General features: G+C 36.2%; 1 protein-coding gene across 1 annotated transcript in view; it reads right to left on the bottom strand.

Annotated features, from left to right (window-relative positions):
- Window positions 1-16,789, bottom strand: part of GLG1 (golgi glycoprotein 1) — a 99,556-nt gene that overhangs the window by 19,650 nt on the left and 63,117 nt on the right. The window contains exons 5-11 of the mRNA XM_019710346.2: window positions 12,207-12,410; window positions 11,140-11,211; window positions 10,017-10,200; window positions 7,305-7,519; window positions 3,389-3,510; window positions 1,805-1,906; window positions 11-164 (exon numbers count right to left, since the gene is read on the bottom strand). Of these exons, the coding sequence (XP_019565905.2) occupies window positions 11-164; window positions 1,805-1,906; window positions 3,389-3,510; window positions 7,305-7,519; window positions 10,017-10,200; window positions 11,140-11,211; window positions 12,207-12,410 (1,053 nt within the window). The remainder of the gene's footprint in view (window positions 1-10; window positions 165-1,804; window positions 1,907-3,388; window positions 3,511-7,304; window positions 7,520-10,016; window positions 10,201-11,139; window positions 11,212-12,206; window positions 12,411-16,789) is intronic.

Below are 16,789 nucleotides of genomic sequence, written 5' to 3'. Positions count from 1 at the left end.
TGACACGTACCCTCCTGCCCTGTTCCTCAGTGCGGTAGGCATGTCTGTATAAGCAAGAGAACACAGCTCCGGGAGGTATAAGCTCACTGGTTTCATTCCAGCCGTGGGTGTGGCAAAGACGAGATGCATCTCCCTGGCACTTGCGGTACAAGACAGGGTCCAGCCTGGAAGGTTAAGAGTTAAAGGATAACCATCCTTACTACGCCTTTCCTTCTGACACACGCTAAGGGTTTTCACAAGGTTCTTGCTGGTGTAACAGACTGACAATCACCTCCAGGGCAGTGGAGACAGCAGGTAAGCAAAACTGTGTTCCTGAGTTTGTTCTTCGTGAGCACACAGTAGCCAATCTGTAGAAGTTTGTTAACCTTAATACGGAAGATTTAAGTTCTACCTCAAAGATGTTTTCTTGGCCATGTAAGGCACACATTACAGTAAGAGGCCCAACACTAAATGCCCTGGCTAAAATGAGAAGACAAGGGTTGTAGCAATCAGCAGGCAATTCACAACTTTGTACTCAACACTTTCTTCAAAGTATGAATGAAATTCAACCTTATCTGATATACTAGATTCAATAAGATCAGGAAATGTCAAGATAAAGAGAATCTCCCATTCACTTCCTTTCTAGTAAAACGGTTCCTCTTCTTTTTCCCACACAAGGTAAGGCAATTATAATTTTAGTTTACCTGAATATGCTTGTTGATTAAAAAAAAAAAATTTGACATTCAACTTTGACTCTGGAGACAGTGGATAAGGCAATGAACCTGCTGCTTCTCCAAATTTGACCAGTGATGCTTAATTGTGTCCACGTCATAATGTCAATTTGGGGGGAGGACTACTTGATGGGAGAGAGAGGCTAATATTTAGAGCAGTTTTTAATCCTGTGAAGCATCTTTTGATCATGGCTGAAGGAATTACAGAAGAGGAAAAATATGATTTTGTTACAGTAATAAAGTCAGTAACCTCTTTGTTATTCCGTTTAGATGGCTGAGCAAGCATGGGGAAATTCCCACTTTGCTTTTTGTAGTCTTTTCCAGAGCAAATTTGAGGGGACAGAAACAGAAACACATTGACTCTTTAGGTAATCTTTCTGGTGAAGTACGAGGGTAAAACCTATATTAATCACCAGAAAAAGTTAATGACCCAAGTGTAGTGGCTTAAATAACTGAATGAGGAAGAAGCTCAACTTGGGAAGCAGGAGCAGCAGCCTGATCTGGTACTGGCTGCTTTGGAGGTGGGAAGGGAAAATGACATGACAGAAGAGGGGATTGCAGCCAGTAATTATATTGATTCTACCGGTAATAGATCCTTGTCCTATTTTATCTCTCCCCCCCATTTTTTTGCTAACATGATGAGAAGAGAATCAAGTTGTCACTTACTGATAAGAGCCTCTTAAGATAGAATAAATTCAGTAATTTTGAATAGTTAAAGAAATAAAAGCAAATTCCCACATCCAGTGCCAATCAATAAAAATAAAAATGCACTATTATCTTCTTACAGACATATCTGAAAATGCTTATTCTGACCCAAAGGTGCTCAAATTCTTTCTAGAAAGGTATTTGTGGTATCAGAAACATTTGACCTGGACTTCCAAAGTAGCAATGCCTGGGGACAGACCTGCAGGGACTGCCTCTGCTTTTAGATACTGTTCTGAAGGCAAGAAAAGAGGTTTTCCAGGGGATTGGAGTATGTCAGCTATTCTAGAATTTAACAAATTCCTGCTGATTATTTCAAAAAATACAAGGGATACTGACTACACAGGAGAACAGGCTGAGGCTTACACTTATTCTGCCTTCAAAATACTCACTTCCAATCTCGGGAGATGAAATACTGTAGCTCTAACAGACGGTGTTCACAGTCTTCCACCATCTTCTCTGTGTATAAATGTTCCATCAGGCACGAGAGGATCCTGGGCATAAAACAGGGGAAATGGTAACAAGAGATAGAAGAGTTCTGACCACATGTTCAGAACTCACACATCAGTATTTCTTTGGTCTGTAGAAAATGTCATTTAGCTATTTTCTAGGGCAGTCAGGGACTTACTTTTCTGAGAATCGCTCAAATTAACTCTCCCTGACAATGATTAGCCCTTCTATCAACTTCAGAGCCACTTAGGACTCAGCTTGCACAAGATCTGTGTGCAGCTGCTTTATTTTTAACTGTTTATTATGAAAATTTTCCAGCACAAACAAAAGGAAAGAATCATGTAACATCCACCTTCCCTTCCCATAGCTTTATCAACCTATGGCCAAGGTTGTGTTAACTTTATACCCCCTTGCGATATTTTGAAGCAAATCCCAGATACCACATTATCATTTCATTCTAAGTACTTCAGCATATTTCTCTATACTATGAGAATGCAGTACCATTATCTACCAAAAGAAATTAAATTTTAAAAATCCGTATTACGTAAGCTTTCAAAATTTTCCAATTATCTCATGCCCTTTTTACATGTTTGTTAAATCAGGACCCAGAAAAAGGTCCACACATTGCATTTAATTGATAGTATCTAAAATCTACTTCAATCTGCAGCAGTTCCCTTCTTCTTCCCTATCTGTTGTCCCCTTTATAGTCGATGCAGTTATTTTTATATTGGTAAATATACTTGATTAGTCTTCAGTGTGCTTGTCTGTCTTCTCCAACCACACAAAAAGCTTTAAGGAAGAATACCTTTCTGTAATCCCCTACCACAGCACGAACAGCAGGAGTGTATGTAGAGCAGAATGATGATAAACATGGACTGCTTTCATTTTACTGTTGCATACTGCCAGCTGTAGGCTGTAACGATTTTTGCAAAACAGGAAACCTGTTCTTACCTGCAGTCTAGTTTTAAGAGGTGTTTTCATATCATAGGGAATAAAACTAATGCATGAGATTCAAATACTTCATTATAGCATCTTACAGCTTTCCCAGATCCTGGATGCAGCTTCAGAGTTCATTTTGTCCATGATTATGCCTTCCAACCACCACATTTTGTTTTGTGTTCCAATTATAATTAATTACTCTCTAATGATTATCAAGTAGCCAATGTATATGAGTCAATATAGAAACAGGATGAGAAGTATGGAGCCAAAGCATGTTGTCACTTTACCCTGAGCGTTTCTCTCTCTCATTTTATTTGCCCATTACATGGAATTACTCAGTGACCTAACATACAGGCCCGCTATACGCTCAGTCCCTGTCAACAAACATCATCACAATGCTGGATGTAGGTGTCTCTACATCATGGAGGAGGCAGAGACGAAGTCTCAATTCCCATTCTAGTTTTAACAGAAGTTGGTACGTGTTACTGTTTAACAAGATTCCAGTGAAGATGTTGAGGGAATGTTCCCTATGCTGCACTGCCAAATAAGATACAATATGGATAAATACCACAAACAAGATAACCTACATTGGGTCTCCGGATCTTATGTGTTTGCAGGCTGTCTGTATTACAGATTCACAAGCTTCATTCAAAGCTCTATCAATGCGGTAATCTGCACCAGGGTCAGTCTCCTGAATCAGTGTTTGAAGCTGGATTAAAAAAAAAATTAAGAAGGAAGAAAGAAAGTCACTTACATATCAGGGAAGAATAATGTCATCTCTTCATACAGTCACTCAGTCTGGTATATCACAGTGAACTCTTAACAAGGTACTACAAGTGCCACTGGCCAAGCTCAAGGCCTCTTGACAAATACTTTCCAACTGGTTTCTCTACGTTGATGGCAAGTTTTTCTGTTTAAGCCACTGTGGGGATTACTTGCCTACCAGTCTGAATCATCCCTGAACATTTGCAAAACAAAAGGTCTTTATAATATAAAGGCTGTCTCTTTCCTCATATCCGCCTACATATTAATCAGGTTACTAAATCTGACACTGAGGGCCAAGCAAGAACTGAGTGGAGAAGCTTACATAGAAGACATTTCCAGTTTAAAGATCTAATTTGGTCATAAGAATCTAGAATTTAATTTCACTGTAGACACTGGCATTAAAACAAGCATACTCTGCTTTATTAAAAACAGATGTGAGATTTCATTTAACTTGCAAGAAATATTAATTACAAAAAATTAGAATACTTATACTTTCCTATTTTCCCTCAACCATCTTTTATACAACCAAAAGGTAAATCAGACCTTCCTCATTATAACCATACAGAACAATACTTGTCATTGTGCAGCTGAAAATGAGAAGAGAGTCTGTTAACATTTACTTCTGCTTGATCCATCCTTTGTCATGAAATAAAGCAGGAGATGTGCCTGAGATTCTTTTTTCCTGTCTGAGGAAAAAGCAGTTGGGGCACAGAGAAAAAAGCTCTAAATTAAGGATCAGGAGATCTGAGTTCTATTAATAGTTCTGACTCTGCCAGATATTAGCTGTGAGAATATGGGCAAGTTGGTTAAGCTCTAAGTTCCAGTTTCTTTAACTGCAGAGGATTATAAGAATACATAGGAGAAGGCTGTGTACACTGAAAATCATTTTACAGATGTAAAAGATCATTATTACCACAGATCAGTAGCAGGTGGTGTTTTGGGGTGGGAATCTGAAACAACTGAAAGCAAATTTGAAAACTACAATCCTTCTGGTTTGGGCTCCTTTCTTCCAAGTTAAAGAACTGGAGCCCTTTTTGTGTCAAAGACACAGGTAGGTAGCCTCTGTAGGAGCTTTCTCTGATTCTCATACATTTGACCTACGATCCTTCAGGGGCTCATACCGGCCTCATCACATATTCCTCAGAGAACAGATCAAAAGGAAATGAAGAAAGAAAACCCTATTCTGTCTATTCTAAAAGAAGTCAATATCAAGATGAGAGAAATATGAAAGATTTCCCAGTATTCTGGGATGGAAGTTATTTGTATCAATTCTTGGTGGCAATTTGGAGAAGCTACAAAATGCTGTGGTTAGTTGATAGAAAGATTACTGTCAAAGGATTATCGATTTTAGTAATGATGTTTGTTGACAAAGACCAAAATATTTACATCTTTTTCATGGGAGTCTGAAAGTCTCTGCAAAAACTGTATCAGTTAAATATCCGCGACTGACAGGCAAACGCTGAGAATTCATAATGAATGCACCAGATTGCAGCTAATAAAGGCAGGCAATGAATGCCCCATAGACTCTATTAGGCTAACGGCTCAAGGGGTCATTGCCACTCTGGAATCCGGTGATAACAGTGTGGGAAATAAACACTAAGAATGGAAACTGCTACATGATTATACATCTATTCTGGCCCCTGACTGCTTAGGAAAAACCTGGGGAAATGCTTCTGAGAAATGGTTAGTCCAGAGACCGGACTGGGCAGTCAGTAGTCATCTGGGAGAGACTGGGCCCAGACTCGTTCAGCCAGACTCAAGAGAATTTATTAAGTTCATGGTTATGGTGCATTTGGAAAAGTATGTACTCACTAAGATAATATTTATTTTTATGCTTTACAGTTTACTATTTGTTGAGAGATCAGTAAATCAAAGCACGACAAACAGCGAATAGGAAAAATTAATGGTCAACCACAGCCAGGTACGGAAATCTACTGTATCAAGGAAGAAAACTTCGGAAAAGAAAGAAAGAAACCCACTCAAATAATTTCAAAACACTCCTCCATTTGACTGAGGATGGATAATGTAGTAGAAGGCTAAGGACAATTTTTTTCCTTTGGATCATTTATTCCTTCAATTCCTAAAAACCATGGGTCCATAAAAACCCAAATCAAGTGTTTGTTTCCCACTTAGCTAAACTTAATGTGGTTAAAAATAACATATTTCACTATTTGAGGTTTAACGTCTAGGTTTGGAAAGCATTTTTATTCTGGGCACAAAGGATGAGGTGGGCGGTACTTATTTATCTTTCAAGTTGAGTCACTAGCTCTTTTAACAAGCTAAATTTCAAAAAGCTCTGGAGGTTAACTAGAGCCTCATAATAAAGTCAAACCAGTTTTTTTCCTTTTTTCCGTACCCCTTAGTACAAGTGTAGCCTAATTTAAAAGAAGAAAAAATATATGTAATATGTAAATATATATATATTCTCTCCCCTTTCCATGATACATTAAGGATGAAATGCAAACATAGGATGTCTTGATTAATTCTTGGTCTGGGGCCCAGGCACATACATTGCCACAGAGGTTTCTCAGGACAGTCATCAGCAAGGACTGCTCCAGAGGAACTATATCCAGAAGCCTTCTGTCTAGGTAGGCTTGTATTTTGAAGAAGCAGCTACATTTTTCTATTTTTCCCACCATGGGTCAGAGTAATAGAACCTAAGATGAAATTTTACTCCACATAAAAATTCTATATAAATTTTGTATTTCAGGCTGTAAGATTCTGATTTTCCATGATTAGCAGGAAAATAAAATTTTAGTAATATTCAATTTTTAATAAAAACAATAACACAATAAAAAGACTAAAGAATTGCGGTTTGCTAGTTTCCCTGAGGCGAGAGCCTCAACTCCCTAATTTAGGTTATAAAGTTAAACTGTATCTTTTGTGCTTCCTAAAGGAAGGTATAGGAAAGTACAAGTACATTGTACAGGGTACCACTGTTGCATTTGGTATTGTAAATTGTTCAGACTCTTATTCAGTAAAATATGGACAATGGTCATGAAAGAGAGGCATTATATCTTTAATATTTTGTTAACTTTATACTATGTACCTGCTCTGTAGTTATTCAACTGTTTATGAACCCTGGGCAAGAGTAACTTTATCTTCTCAAGCAAAGTATGCTAATATTTTCCAACTATTTTTATAGAACTGACTGTAGAGTTTGGAGGTAGAGGAAGAAAGACCCTTCCACGCATAGTTGCCCTAGTCTAACAAGAAAAGATGGCGTGATTTTGAAAACGACATGCTTTCGTGATCCCTTCAGGCCTGGAATTCATGCCATGTTGCACATTAGTAATAAAAAGAAACTCTTAGAAAATTTCTACTATTTTTAGCTCTCTTCCAGCCTCAACTCAGTCAAACCTAATGGGCAAGTTCTCTTTTGGTGAAGGACCTTTTTTGGTTTATTAGAACTTGGTTTGCCTTGATTCTGAGTTGAGTAAATCCAATCTATCAAGTTACCTTTAAAAAAAAATATTCCAGCAAACAATGCATTTTATCTATTTCTTTAAGTATATAGCTGTTTTTATTGGTTATGAGCTCAAATGTCTACTTTGCAGCAGAATCCATACTCTTACTGTTACATGCCTGAAGAAACAATATTCCATGTCTGGTTTTTAGTACCTAATATTTGCTGTGATGTCACAAATGATCCAGAAAAGGTAAGTTGGGACAGTGTCAGGAAGACATTCCTTAGCTGATAAATTATGACATTCAAAATGGGAGAACATTTTTCCTTACCGCCTGTTGGCAGTTCATTCCAAGGTTGCCTTTCTCCCCCCGAACTACTTTCATCAGACAATGCAGGGTTCGCCCTTTTCGATGTAATCCAGAACAGTGATGTTCAATCTCCCCCCGACAGCTCAGGATGATCTCAGGGCTCAAAGAAAAATCTTCCATCAACATGCGTCGGTAATCTAACATCTCCCCCTGGCACTCACTGCTCACTTGTCGGCCTAAGGTAGGATTTAAGTCATAACGTTATGGTGAGCATTAGGATCAGATACCAACACATAGTAAAGGTACATGTTTTTTCCCTAGAATATAATATACCAGTTACACTATTATCTACACTGAAAAGCTTAGAATTTAGCAAAAGCTTCATCAGCATAAAATGAGTTTAAGGCTCCAGAGACTAGGCTTTACCTTGTCAGTGTTTTGTATTATACAGATTTTACACTACTGAATAATGCAAATGTTTTGCCAATGAAAATCTCATCAATAAAATAACTATTTGGGTAAAAAAAAAAAAAAAATCCCTACTGGCCTAGGAGGTTAAAGCTTATGGAAAAGATTACACTTCAGATATTCACAACAGACCCCCACCTTCCTTGAGCTGTAAATGCCAAATGGGAAAGCTTAAGAAATGTGGTGTTTTTTTTTAAATTTATTGGGGTGACAGTTGTTAGTGAAATTACATAGATTTCAGATGTACAATTCTGTATTACATCATCTATAAATCCCATTGTGTGTTCACCACCCAGAGTCAGTTCTCCTTCCATCACCATATATTTGATCCCCCTAAGAAAGGTTTTAAAAAACAGCTTTACTGAGGTTCAATTGACCTATAATAAACGATACTTTTAAAACATATAATTGAATAAGTTTGACATTTGTACACATTGGTAAAACCATCACCACAGTCAAGATACTGAACATATATCCACCAACTCCAAAAGTTTCCTTATGCTCCTTTAGAATCCCTCTTTCTTTCCTCTTCACCCCACCTACCCCATCCCCGGTCAACCATTAATCTGCTTTCTGTGACTATAGATCAGTTTACTAGTTTGCACTTTTTAGAAGTTTATGTAAATGGTATGGGTTCTTTTTCATCTGACTTCTTTCACTCGGCATAACTATTTTAAGATTCATCCATGTATTTACAGTTCATTCCTTTTTATTGCTAAGCAATATTATTCCATTATGTGAATGTACTCTAATTTGTTTACCCCTTCAACTGTTGATGGACATTTGGGTTATTTCCAGTGTGGGGCTATTACAAATAAAGCTATTATTAGCATTAATGTACAAGAGTTTCTATGGACATATGCTTTCATATCTCTTGGGTACATACCTAGGAGTTACATGGCTGGGTCATATATATAGGAGATGCATGTTTCATTTTTTAAGAAACTGGTAAACTATTTTCCAAAGTGATTGTACCATTTTAAATTCCCATCAGCAATGTACGATAGTTCCAATTTTTCCATATTCTCACCAACACATAATATAAATCAGTCTCTTTAATATTAGCAATCTGTATTACTTTTCTGAATTATCTGTTCATATCCTTTGGCCATTTATTTACTGAGTCTTTTCGTGTTTCTTGTTAATTTTAGTTTAAGGACATTAACACTCTATTTTTTAAATATCAAATTAGATCACATTATACATATTGTTCTATAATATGCTTTTACTAGTCAATAATTTCCACCTTTCCATCTTAGGAAAATTTCATCTAACACCCAGACCATAATCAAAATTCTCCACTTGTCTCCAAAATGTCCTTTGTTTGGTATTCAATCCAAGACCATGCACTGCCTCTGGTTGCTATTCCATTGCTTTCCGGGTTAGAAGTTCTTCAATATCCAGATATGAAAAAAATATTCACCAAGAAGTTCAGAGTTTTACTTAATGATTGATTTTTTTCATTTATATTACTAATTGTCCCAGCACCATTTATTCAATAAGAGCTAGGAATTTAAATTTTGCCGCCGAGAGCCAACATTAAGGAAGACAACCCTGACCTTCTGTATATCCTTCTTGGTTCCTTTGTCAGGTGTTCACTGTTGGACTAAACAGACCATGAGTCTGACTCTATGGGGGTAAACCTTTCATCTTTACTGTTTAATTCCTTAATATCACCAGTTATAATAATCATAGTATCTATCACTTATTATATGCTAAGTGCTATTCCAAATAGCCTCACTCAGTCTTCAGGCTGAGTGGCACTCCTCAACATAGGTAATATTATTTTTTATAGATAAGAAAAATGAGGTTTGGAGAGATTAAGAAATGTAAACAGTGGACATCCAGACAGTTAGTTTGGTGACAGAGCCATAATTTGAAGCCATGTCTCTCTGACATAAAGCTCATGTGTTAAATCATGATGCTACTCTGATTCTCCTAAAAATGCTGTAAAATATGTATTTAAAAAAACTGAAATATTTGGATTTGAGAAATATGCTTTACTTTGGGGAAAAAAAAGCAAGCTGGGATATAAAGAAAGACAAAATCATGGATTGTTGAGCTAAGAGAAGGGCCTTCAATAAGGCTTAAGGATACCAAGCCTTCATTCCTAGAGCTTTGCTTACAAAGATAGATTCCTGAGTCACAGACACAAGTATACTTGAAAGAGCAACTAGAGGGGGAAACTGACGTTTACAGGTATAAGAGGTTTTAGCGTATGAATCTAAAATGGAATGAAAAGGATAAAAAGAAATGAACTCTTACCTCTATGCACAGCTGATTCCAGACACATCAGAAGGTAGGACAGCCTGGCTTCCCGGGACCGGGGAAGGTTTTCCACATTGCACCGGTATTTTTTCAAGTCACTTTTACAGGATTTGGCCAATGAATAACTGACCTTATAATCTTGGGCAATCAGCTTTTGGCGGGTTGTTAGTGCTTCTCGACACTGAATAAAGAGTGCCACAAGAGAATTAAGTTAAGACTGCTCAGGTGGTTCAGCAGCTCACATGTACCTCTAGGACAAGTAGAGGCTCATGGCCAAGTACATGTCAACAACTGCAGCTGTTACAAAATGCCTATGTTTAAATTCAGTTAAAACTGAACACGAGCGTGCTGAACAAGTGTGGCAAGAGGCAGGGGTAAATGGGTGGGGAGCTGTGGAATTCTACAGTGAATCGTGGATTGTTGCTGCAATCAATAACAGCTGTCATAAACACATACAGGTTTGGTAGATTCTAATACATGAACTTGACAAAGTATTCTTTTCCACTGCAACAGTATCTCTAACGTCAATTTTACCAGAATCAAAGTGGCAACTGACACAATACTCTGGAAGTTTCATTCTATACTTTTTAAATATAATTATTCAATAGTAAAGGAACCGAAATAAAAAATATTTCTTCAGCTGCATAGGAAAGTAAATGACAAGATAGAAAAACCAAAAATAATTACTTTTAAAAGTCATAAAAGATTCTTGTATTCATGAAAAAACAGAGAACTAACAGTAATGATAATGCTTAATGAGACAGCCACTGAAAAATTAAATAGCTAATTACCTATGAAGTACATTGGTTTGGTTAAACTTCCTGAGTATGTAGGACTGGCTTCAGTGTGATTCTGATTTAAAATTCCCCAAGTTTACTCTCCTCACCGATTCCCTATTGGCTTCCCTATGTCCAGATATCACAATTAAAGCTTCACTTTCTTGGCTTAAGCAAAATATGCTCTGGTTCCCTACTAAAAGCCAAGTATCTCACCTCTGAAAAGGGTAAGTTTTATCAGTCATTTTACATTTTGCTATCAATTTATAAGAATATTGTTCGAGAGGATTTGAGGAAACTTTTAAGAAATGAATAAAACTGACTTGTTTCAAAGTAAGACTTACCTTTTCACTCATGGATTCTTCAAATTTATGATTGAAGAGGCACTTATACACTCTGCCTTCCCCAGCCTGTGTCTATAAGATGGAACATACATAACAGTTATATATGATGTCAGAGGGGTAGTAGATTGGGGGGGTAGTAGATTGAGGGGTGTAAATGTCTAACTATTACATTGCTTTGTACACCTGAAACTATTAAAACAAAATGGAACATACACATTATGATGATGACGATGATTAGCTAACTAGTTATGTTGAACATTATCCATAATCCTATATAGAACTTTCTGTTAAATTAATACAATGATTAATACCTTTGAACAAATGGCTCAGTCATTTATAAAATCTAGTAGTTGCTGAAAGGAAATAATGCCTGTAGCAAAGATGGAATGAATTTTTCCCATAATGCCTATTGTCATTTATTCCCAGATACACTGCTAATTAGGGAATCAAGAGGTGTCAGTGAGTCTCCCTTTTTACAACATTATGCTAGAGGCAATAAAACTCTTATAATCAGTGGCTCTGACAGTTAAAGCTATTAATTCAAAACAGCAGGCAAAGTGGGAGTGTACACAAGTCCTGCTCAGTCCTCTGTTGTAAAGATAATAGATTATTCTATTTAAAGTGTTAAAAAGCTATTCTATAGGGTCTGTGGGTAGCAATCAAGGACCTGGTTTTAAAAGCTAACCGCCTGTTGTTTTTACACTTTAGCTAAAAACATATAAATAAATGTGTAATATTAATGGCAAAGTTTTAGCCATGGAATAGATGTGAATAGGATTCTCTGGTAAAATAGAATAATACCTATAGGTAAAATAGACTGAAATTGAGAAGTTAAAGTAGAAAAAATAATGTGTGGAGATTGTCAGAAGTCAAGTGTTAACCAGATGTTAAATCAAGGCTGCGCATCCAGTATAACATTTTCTGTTATCCTGAGACCAACTCCACCTTCCATTCTCAGTGGCTTTTCTACATGTGAGGTTTGTGTTATTTTATTTTATTTTGGGATAGAGTATTTAAAAATTAAAAAGGAAAGGAAGAAAAGAAGAACAGTTTCAGAGTTGACTCACATTTTCACAAAAACGCTCCCGATCATCTCGACAAGCAAAATATAAATGCCGGTCTAAATGAAAGTCATCTGAGGACAGCTCAGCCACCCGGAGAATGGCTTTCTTGCACAGTTCAGAGACTTGAATCTTGGGATCTCTTTCTTCTGCTTCCTTCACTAGGCCTTTTTCCAAGCATGATACCACCTCACCTTGTGAATGTGCATCCTAAAATAGTAAGGATACTAGTATTTTACAACTCTCACCACAGTGAGTTTCAAATAAACATCATTTGGTTAAAAACAAAAAAGAGGCTCAACATATAGTTAGTTTATTGATGTTCTATTTAGAAATCAGGTGGGAACCAACCATGCTATGGAAGTTACAGAAAATGTCCTCAATAATCTTCGTTAGAATGCAATACATGCATGCTGTAAAAAATAGAGATCCTGGGAAATTAAGTATAGTTTAGTTAGCACTAGAAAGAGGAACCCGAGTTTTTAAAGTTTAAAATGTCAGAAAAAGTTAAAGGAATTATATCAACCTAATGCTCTGTTCATACCTCCTGCCAATGCTGAAATAATACTGTAGAAATCTGTTAATTTATCTCGTACGGGCTAGGTACTTTCGAGATAACAGTGCTTTTAGTCAAATTAAAAAAACAACAAACTACAATATTCATTGAGAAAAGATATTATAGAGACCCTCTTTCTCCTTTTCTTTATTACATATTATCCACAAAGACCCCAATACGTACAACCTATAGTGTAATATTCACGTCAATGTTTTGGATTTACCTTAATGTGATTTTAACAAGATTATCATTTATACAAACTGCTTTGGAGAGCTTTCCTAAAACAATCTAATTACCTTTAATTGTACATTGCATCATCCCCATAGCAACCATAAACATTCATTCATTCAAAATATGAGAAACTTCAGCTCCTAAATATTTTCTATTCAAGAGTCCTAATCTTTTATCTCAGAAAATATGCTTCAATAACTTGAAACGTATAACCATTAATAGAGCAAACCAAAGCAGCAGAAAATACAGTGCTATCATTTATTTATATACACATATAAAATCTTTTTATAGTAAAATACCATGTCTATGAAATCATCTGTGCATAATTAAAAGATTCCTAAAACCAGATAAACATTTACTTTAAGCAAAATTTGAATTCAACATACTGGACTTATTGGGGGGATCACTACATAGATTATATAAATGCCTAACCACTGTGCTGTACACCTGAAACTAATATAAAATAGTATTGAATATCAACTATAATTGGAAAAAAAATATATATGTGTGTGTTGGTCACAGGATGTAAAGTACAGCACAGGGAATATAGTCAATGGCATTATAATAGCTATGTATGGTGTCAGATGGGTAGATTTGTTGGAGTTATTACTTTGTGAGGGGTATAAATGTCTAATCATTATGTTGTTTTCTATACCTGAAACTAAAAATAAAAAAATTTTTTCAATTCAACAAAAAAAAGTACATTTTTAAAAATTTTGTTGTAATAGAATTTATTCTATAGTACACTACTTCCCAAGTATATTTTCATGTTCTTTCCTACTATACCTGTGAAGAGGGAATAAAAGCTGTGTACCCATTGTGCAGATGAGCAAACAGAGGCCTAGAGGAGTGTATCAACTCATCTGAGTTCCAGAATGTAAGATGCCTAGCTAAGAGGCCATCGTTTATTTTTCTAGACCTTGAGTTCTATGAAAGTCCTACAATTATATGTGGTTTTATACATTTTTCCTGAAGAAGGTTCATAGCTTTCATTAAATTTTCAAAAGGTTTGCTGACCCAAAAAAGATTAAGAAGCACAGCATGCTAGTGGATTCTCGTGTCTTCCTATTCTCTATCTGTACTTTAACCTTTCTCACTAGTTGTATGATTCTATCCAATGCTTCGAAACCTGAGATGACTAAAAAGATTTTCTGGAGAGTAATTCTGAACAGATAAACAAAACTCTGAAAGACAAGTGACAAAAAAATAACAAGAGAAAAGTGTACAGAAACCCCAGAGATCCGGAGCAAGGCTTATTTTTTCTTCCTGACTCATGAGTCACACTCCAGTTTGTCTGACTATGACCCACTCAGGCAAGGCCTATCCATTTCTACTTCTCAAAGGAAAAACAAAACTATGATAACAAAAGTTTGGACAGAAACCTGTCAGTCACTTATTATATACAGCACACAAGAGATTATAAACATGATTTTATGTTATAAAACAATGTTCTATACCAAATTTTAGTAGCCCATAGTAACTTACTTAGCTAGCAATCAGGTCTGAATCATCTAAGCATTTGAAAATAATAGCATGATCATCAACTCTTGATTTAGATTTAGCCTTTAGTCCAGGCATCATAGGGTAAAGAAGTGATTTCCATGTAATGAGTCGAAATATTTCCCTGTATACTTTGGGTTTGTAACTGTTTTAAATGTGCTACCAGTAAGATTAACTAGGGCTATTGTATTTCTTAATGGTTCCATTAGCTTCTTGTTGAATTTAAGGCAGCATCGTCATGGTGTGAGAACCCCTGAGGAATCTGAGATTTAACTTTACTTAGAGCAATTGTAGCACCACATATTGGTGTTAGACCATAACATCACCTCCATTAGATGTTTTCATTCATTGTAACTTCAGATAGATAATGTTTTCAAATAAAGATATTTCAGGAATTCTTCTCAGTTCCCCAGTCTTTGAGCTTTTTATTTCAGCCCGTTTGAGTTATATAACTGAAACGTATGCAAATATTTGACAAAGAAAACTGTTTGGCTAATAATTACTGAATATGAATGAAAGCAAGGGAGGTGAACTTATACACTTGCATATCATCTACAAGAAAATAAAATTACTTAGTTTAAGAGAAGTTACTAATACATAGGCTTGACATATGAATAACAAATGATGCTGTAAATGGATTTACAATGAGTTTTAAAAATTTTATTGTGGTGAGACAAATGTATATCTTAAAACTACTATCTGTGTCCTCATTAGTTTTTAGCAGTTCGATAGGTAATGTTTTTTTCTTCCCTAAATACCTTGCCCTCCCCTCCACTCTTTTTTTAAGAACAGAGAAAGATAACACTAATCTCAAAAAAAGGTAGGCAAGAACTCAGTTTTCATCTCTGCTATACATTCTCAATTTCAACGTTTTTGCTGTCTTCTGTGATTTACTTCACTAAATAAAGAGAAAAAGAATGCCTGAATTATTCAAAGAGTTGGTTAAAAGCATGGAATGATCAATGATATAACTACTGAGTGAAAAGCATAAAGTAGTAATAGTGTGGCACGTGTCCACATTAAGTTCCTGTAAGGAATGCTGCATTTGACTTTCTCGTCAGATGGTATGAATCATTTACACTTTCACTTTTGGAGATCTGCCCTATCATTTTAACAGTATTTCCTTAGAAGATTCTAAAGATCTAATTAATATTTAGTCTTTGTTCTAAAATTTCTATATATTTACATTTTGGAAAAAAATCATTATGGTTTTAAAATCATGACATTTATAAGTTCATACAAAGGCGGGTACAAACTGGTTAACCACACCCCCTTCTCCTCTGACCTTTGGAGGAGGTCCGTGCAAAGCCAGTAAGAGAGGAGTTCGTAAGCTTCAGTGGCAACAAATTTGAATTGATGAGCTGTTCTCCTGTGTGGTCAGAAGCTGACTTATTAATTTTCAGGATAATTTTCATAACTAAATAACTGGCTTCAGAGAAGTAAACTATAATCAGAAAAGGCAAAGAAGGGCTGAGGACATGCCTCCTCATTTTTAAACTTGGTGGTAGTACCAGACTGGATTATATAGGAAGGAACATGTTTTTCAGAAGTATAGGCATGAGTCACCTTACTGTCCCCAAAATACAACAAAGCCTTTGATGCAAGGATTTGGGGGGCCCGGTATACACAGAAATTCACCTAATTGGTTAAGGATAGCAAAAGACAAAAATGACCAAAATATGCATGTTTATGGTCCAAAGAAATATATTTTTGTTATTTTAACAAAGCTGAAAACAACCTTCTCTGCCATGTCTCTGGGCTCTAGCACTACTATTTTCTGGAATTATTTCAGTCACTGCAGACTTACAACTCATACATACCATTGAAGGCAAGGTTTATACTGACAGTTCAGATTGCTAGTGGGAAGCTACCCAGCAATAATCTTGGTGGTCAACAGAGAACTACTACAAAGAGAGGTGAGTTGTAATGGTCCACTCCAAAGCGTGGACCATTAATCACAAATAGGAACAAATGTCATCACTGATTCCTGAAAAGTATGCCTGGAACACTTATGTGAAGATTTTACAAAGAGTGAGATTTAGAATTGGATATCATCTCCAAAACCGTAAATAAGTCAGAGGAACTTCCTGAATTATCAGGGTGACTTAAGTGTTTTTGTGCCATTTCTAGAGTCTGCTGAGAAGGAAAAAAAAAAATCTGCCTTCTTTATTAAAACTGGCCTTTTTTTCAGCTGCCTGAAAGCTGTATGCCAAGTTCACGGTGCTCTCAAGATAGGCTGAGAGGTGCCCTGTGAAAGGACCAGAGCCCTGAGCTGATATGAAGGAAAGGGTATTTGGTGACA

The sequence above is a fragment of the Rhinolophus sinicus genome, linkage group LG11 (assembly GCF_036562045.2).
Source record: "Rhinolophus sinicus isolate RSC01 linkage group LG11, ASM3656204v1, whole genome shotgun sequence".
NCBI classification, from domain to species: domain Eukaryota; kingdom Metazoa; phylum Chordata; class Mammalia; order Chiroptera; family Rhinolophidae; genus Rhinolophus; species Rhinolophus sinicus.
This window is presented reverse-complemented; position numbering and strand designations above follow the sequence as displayed.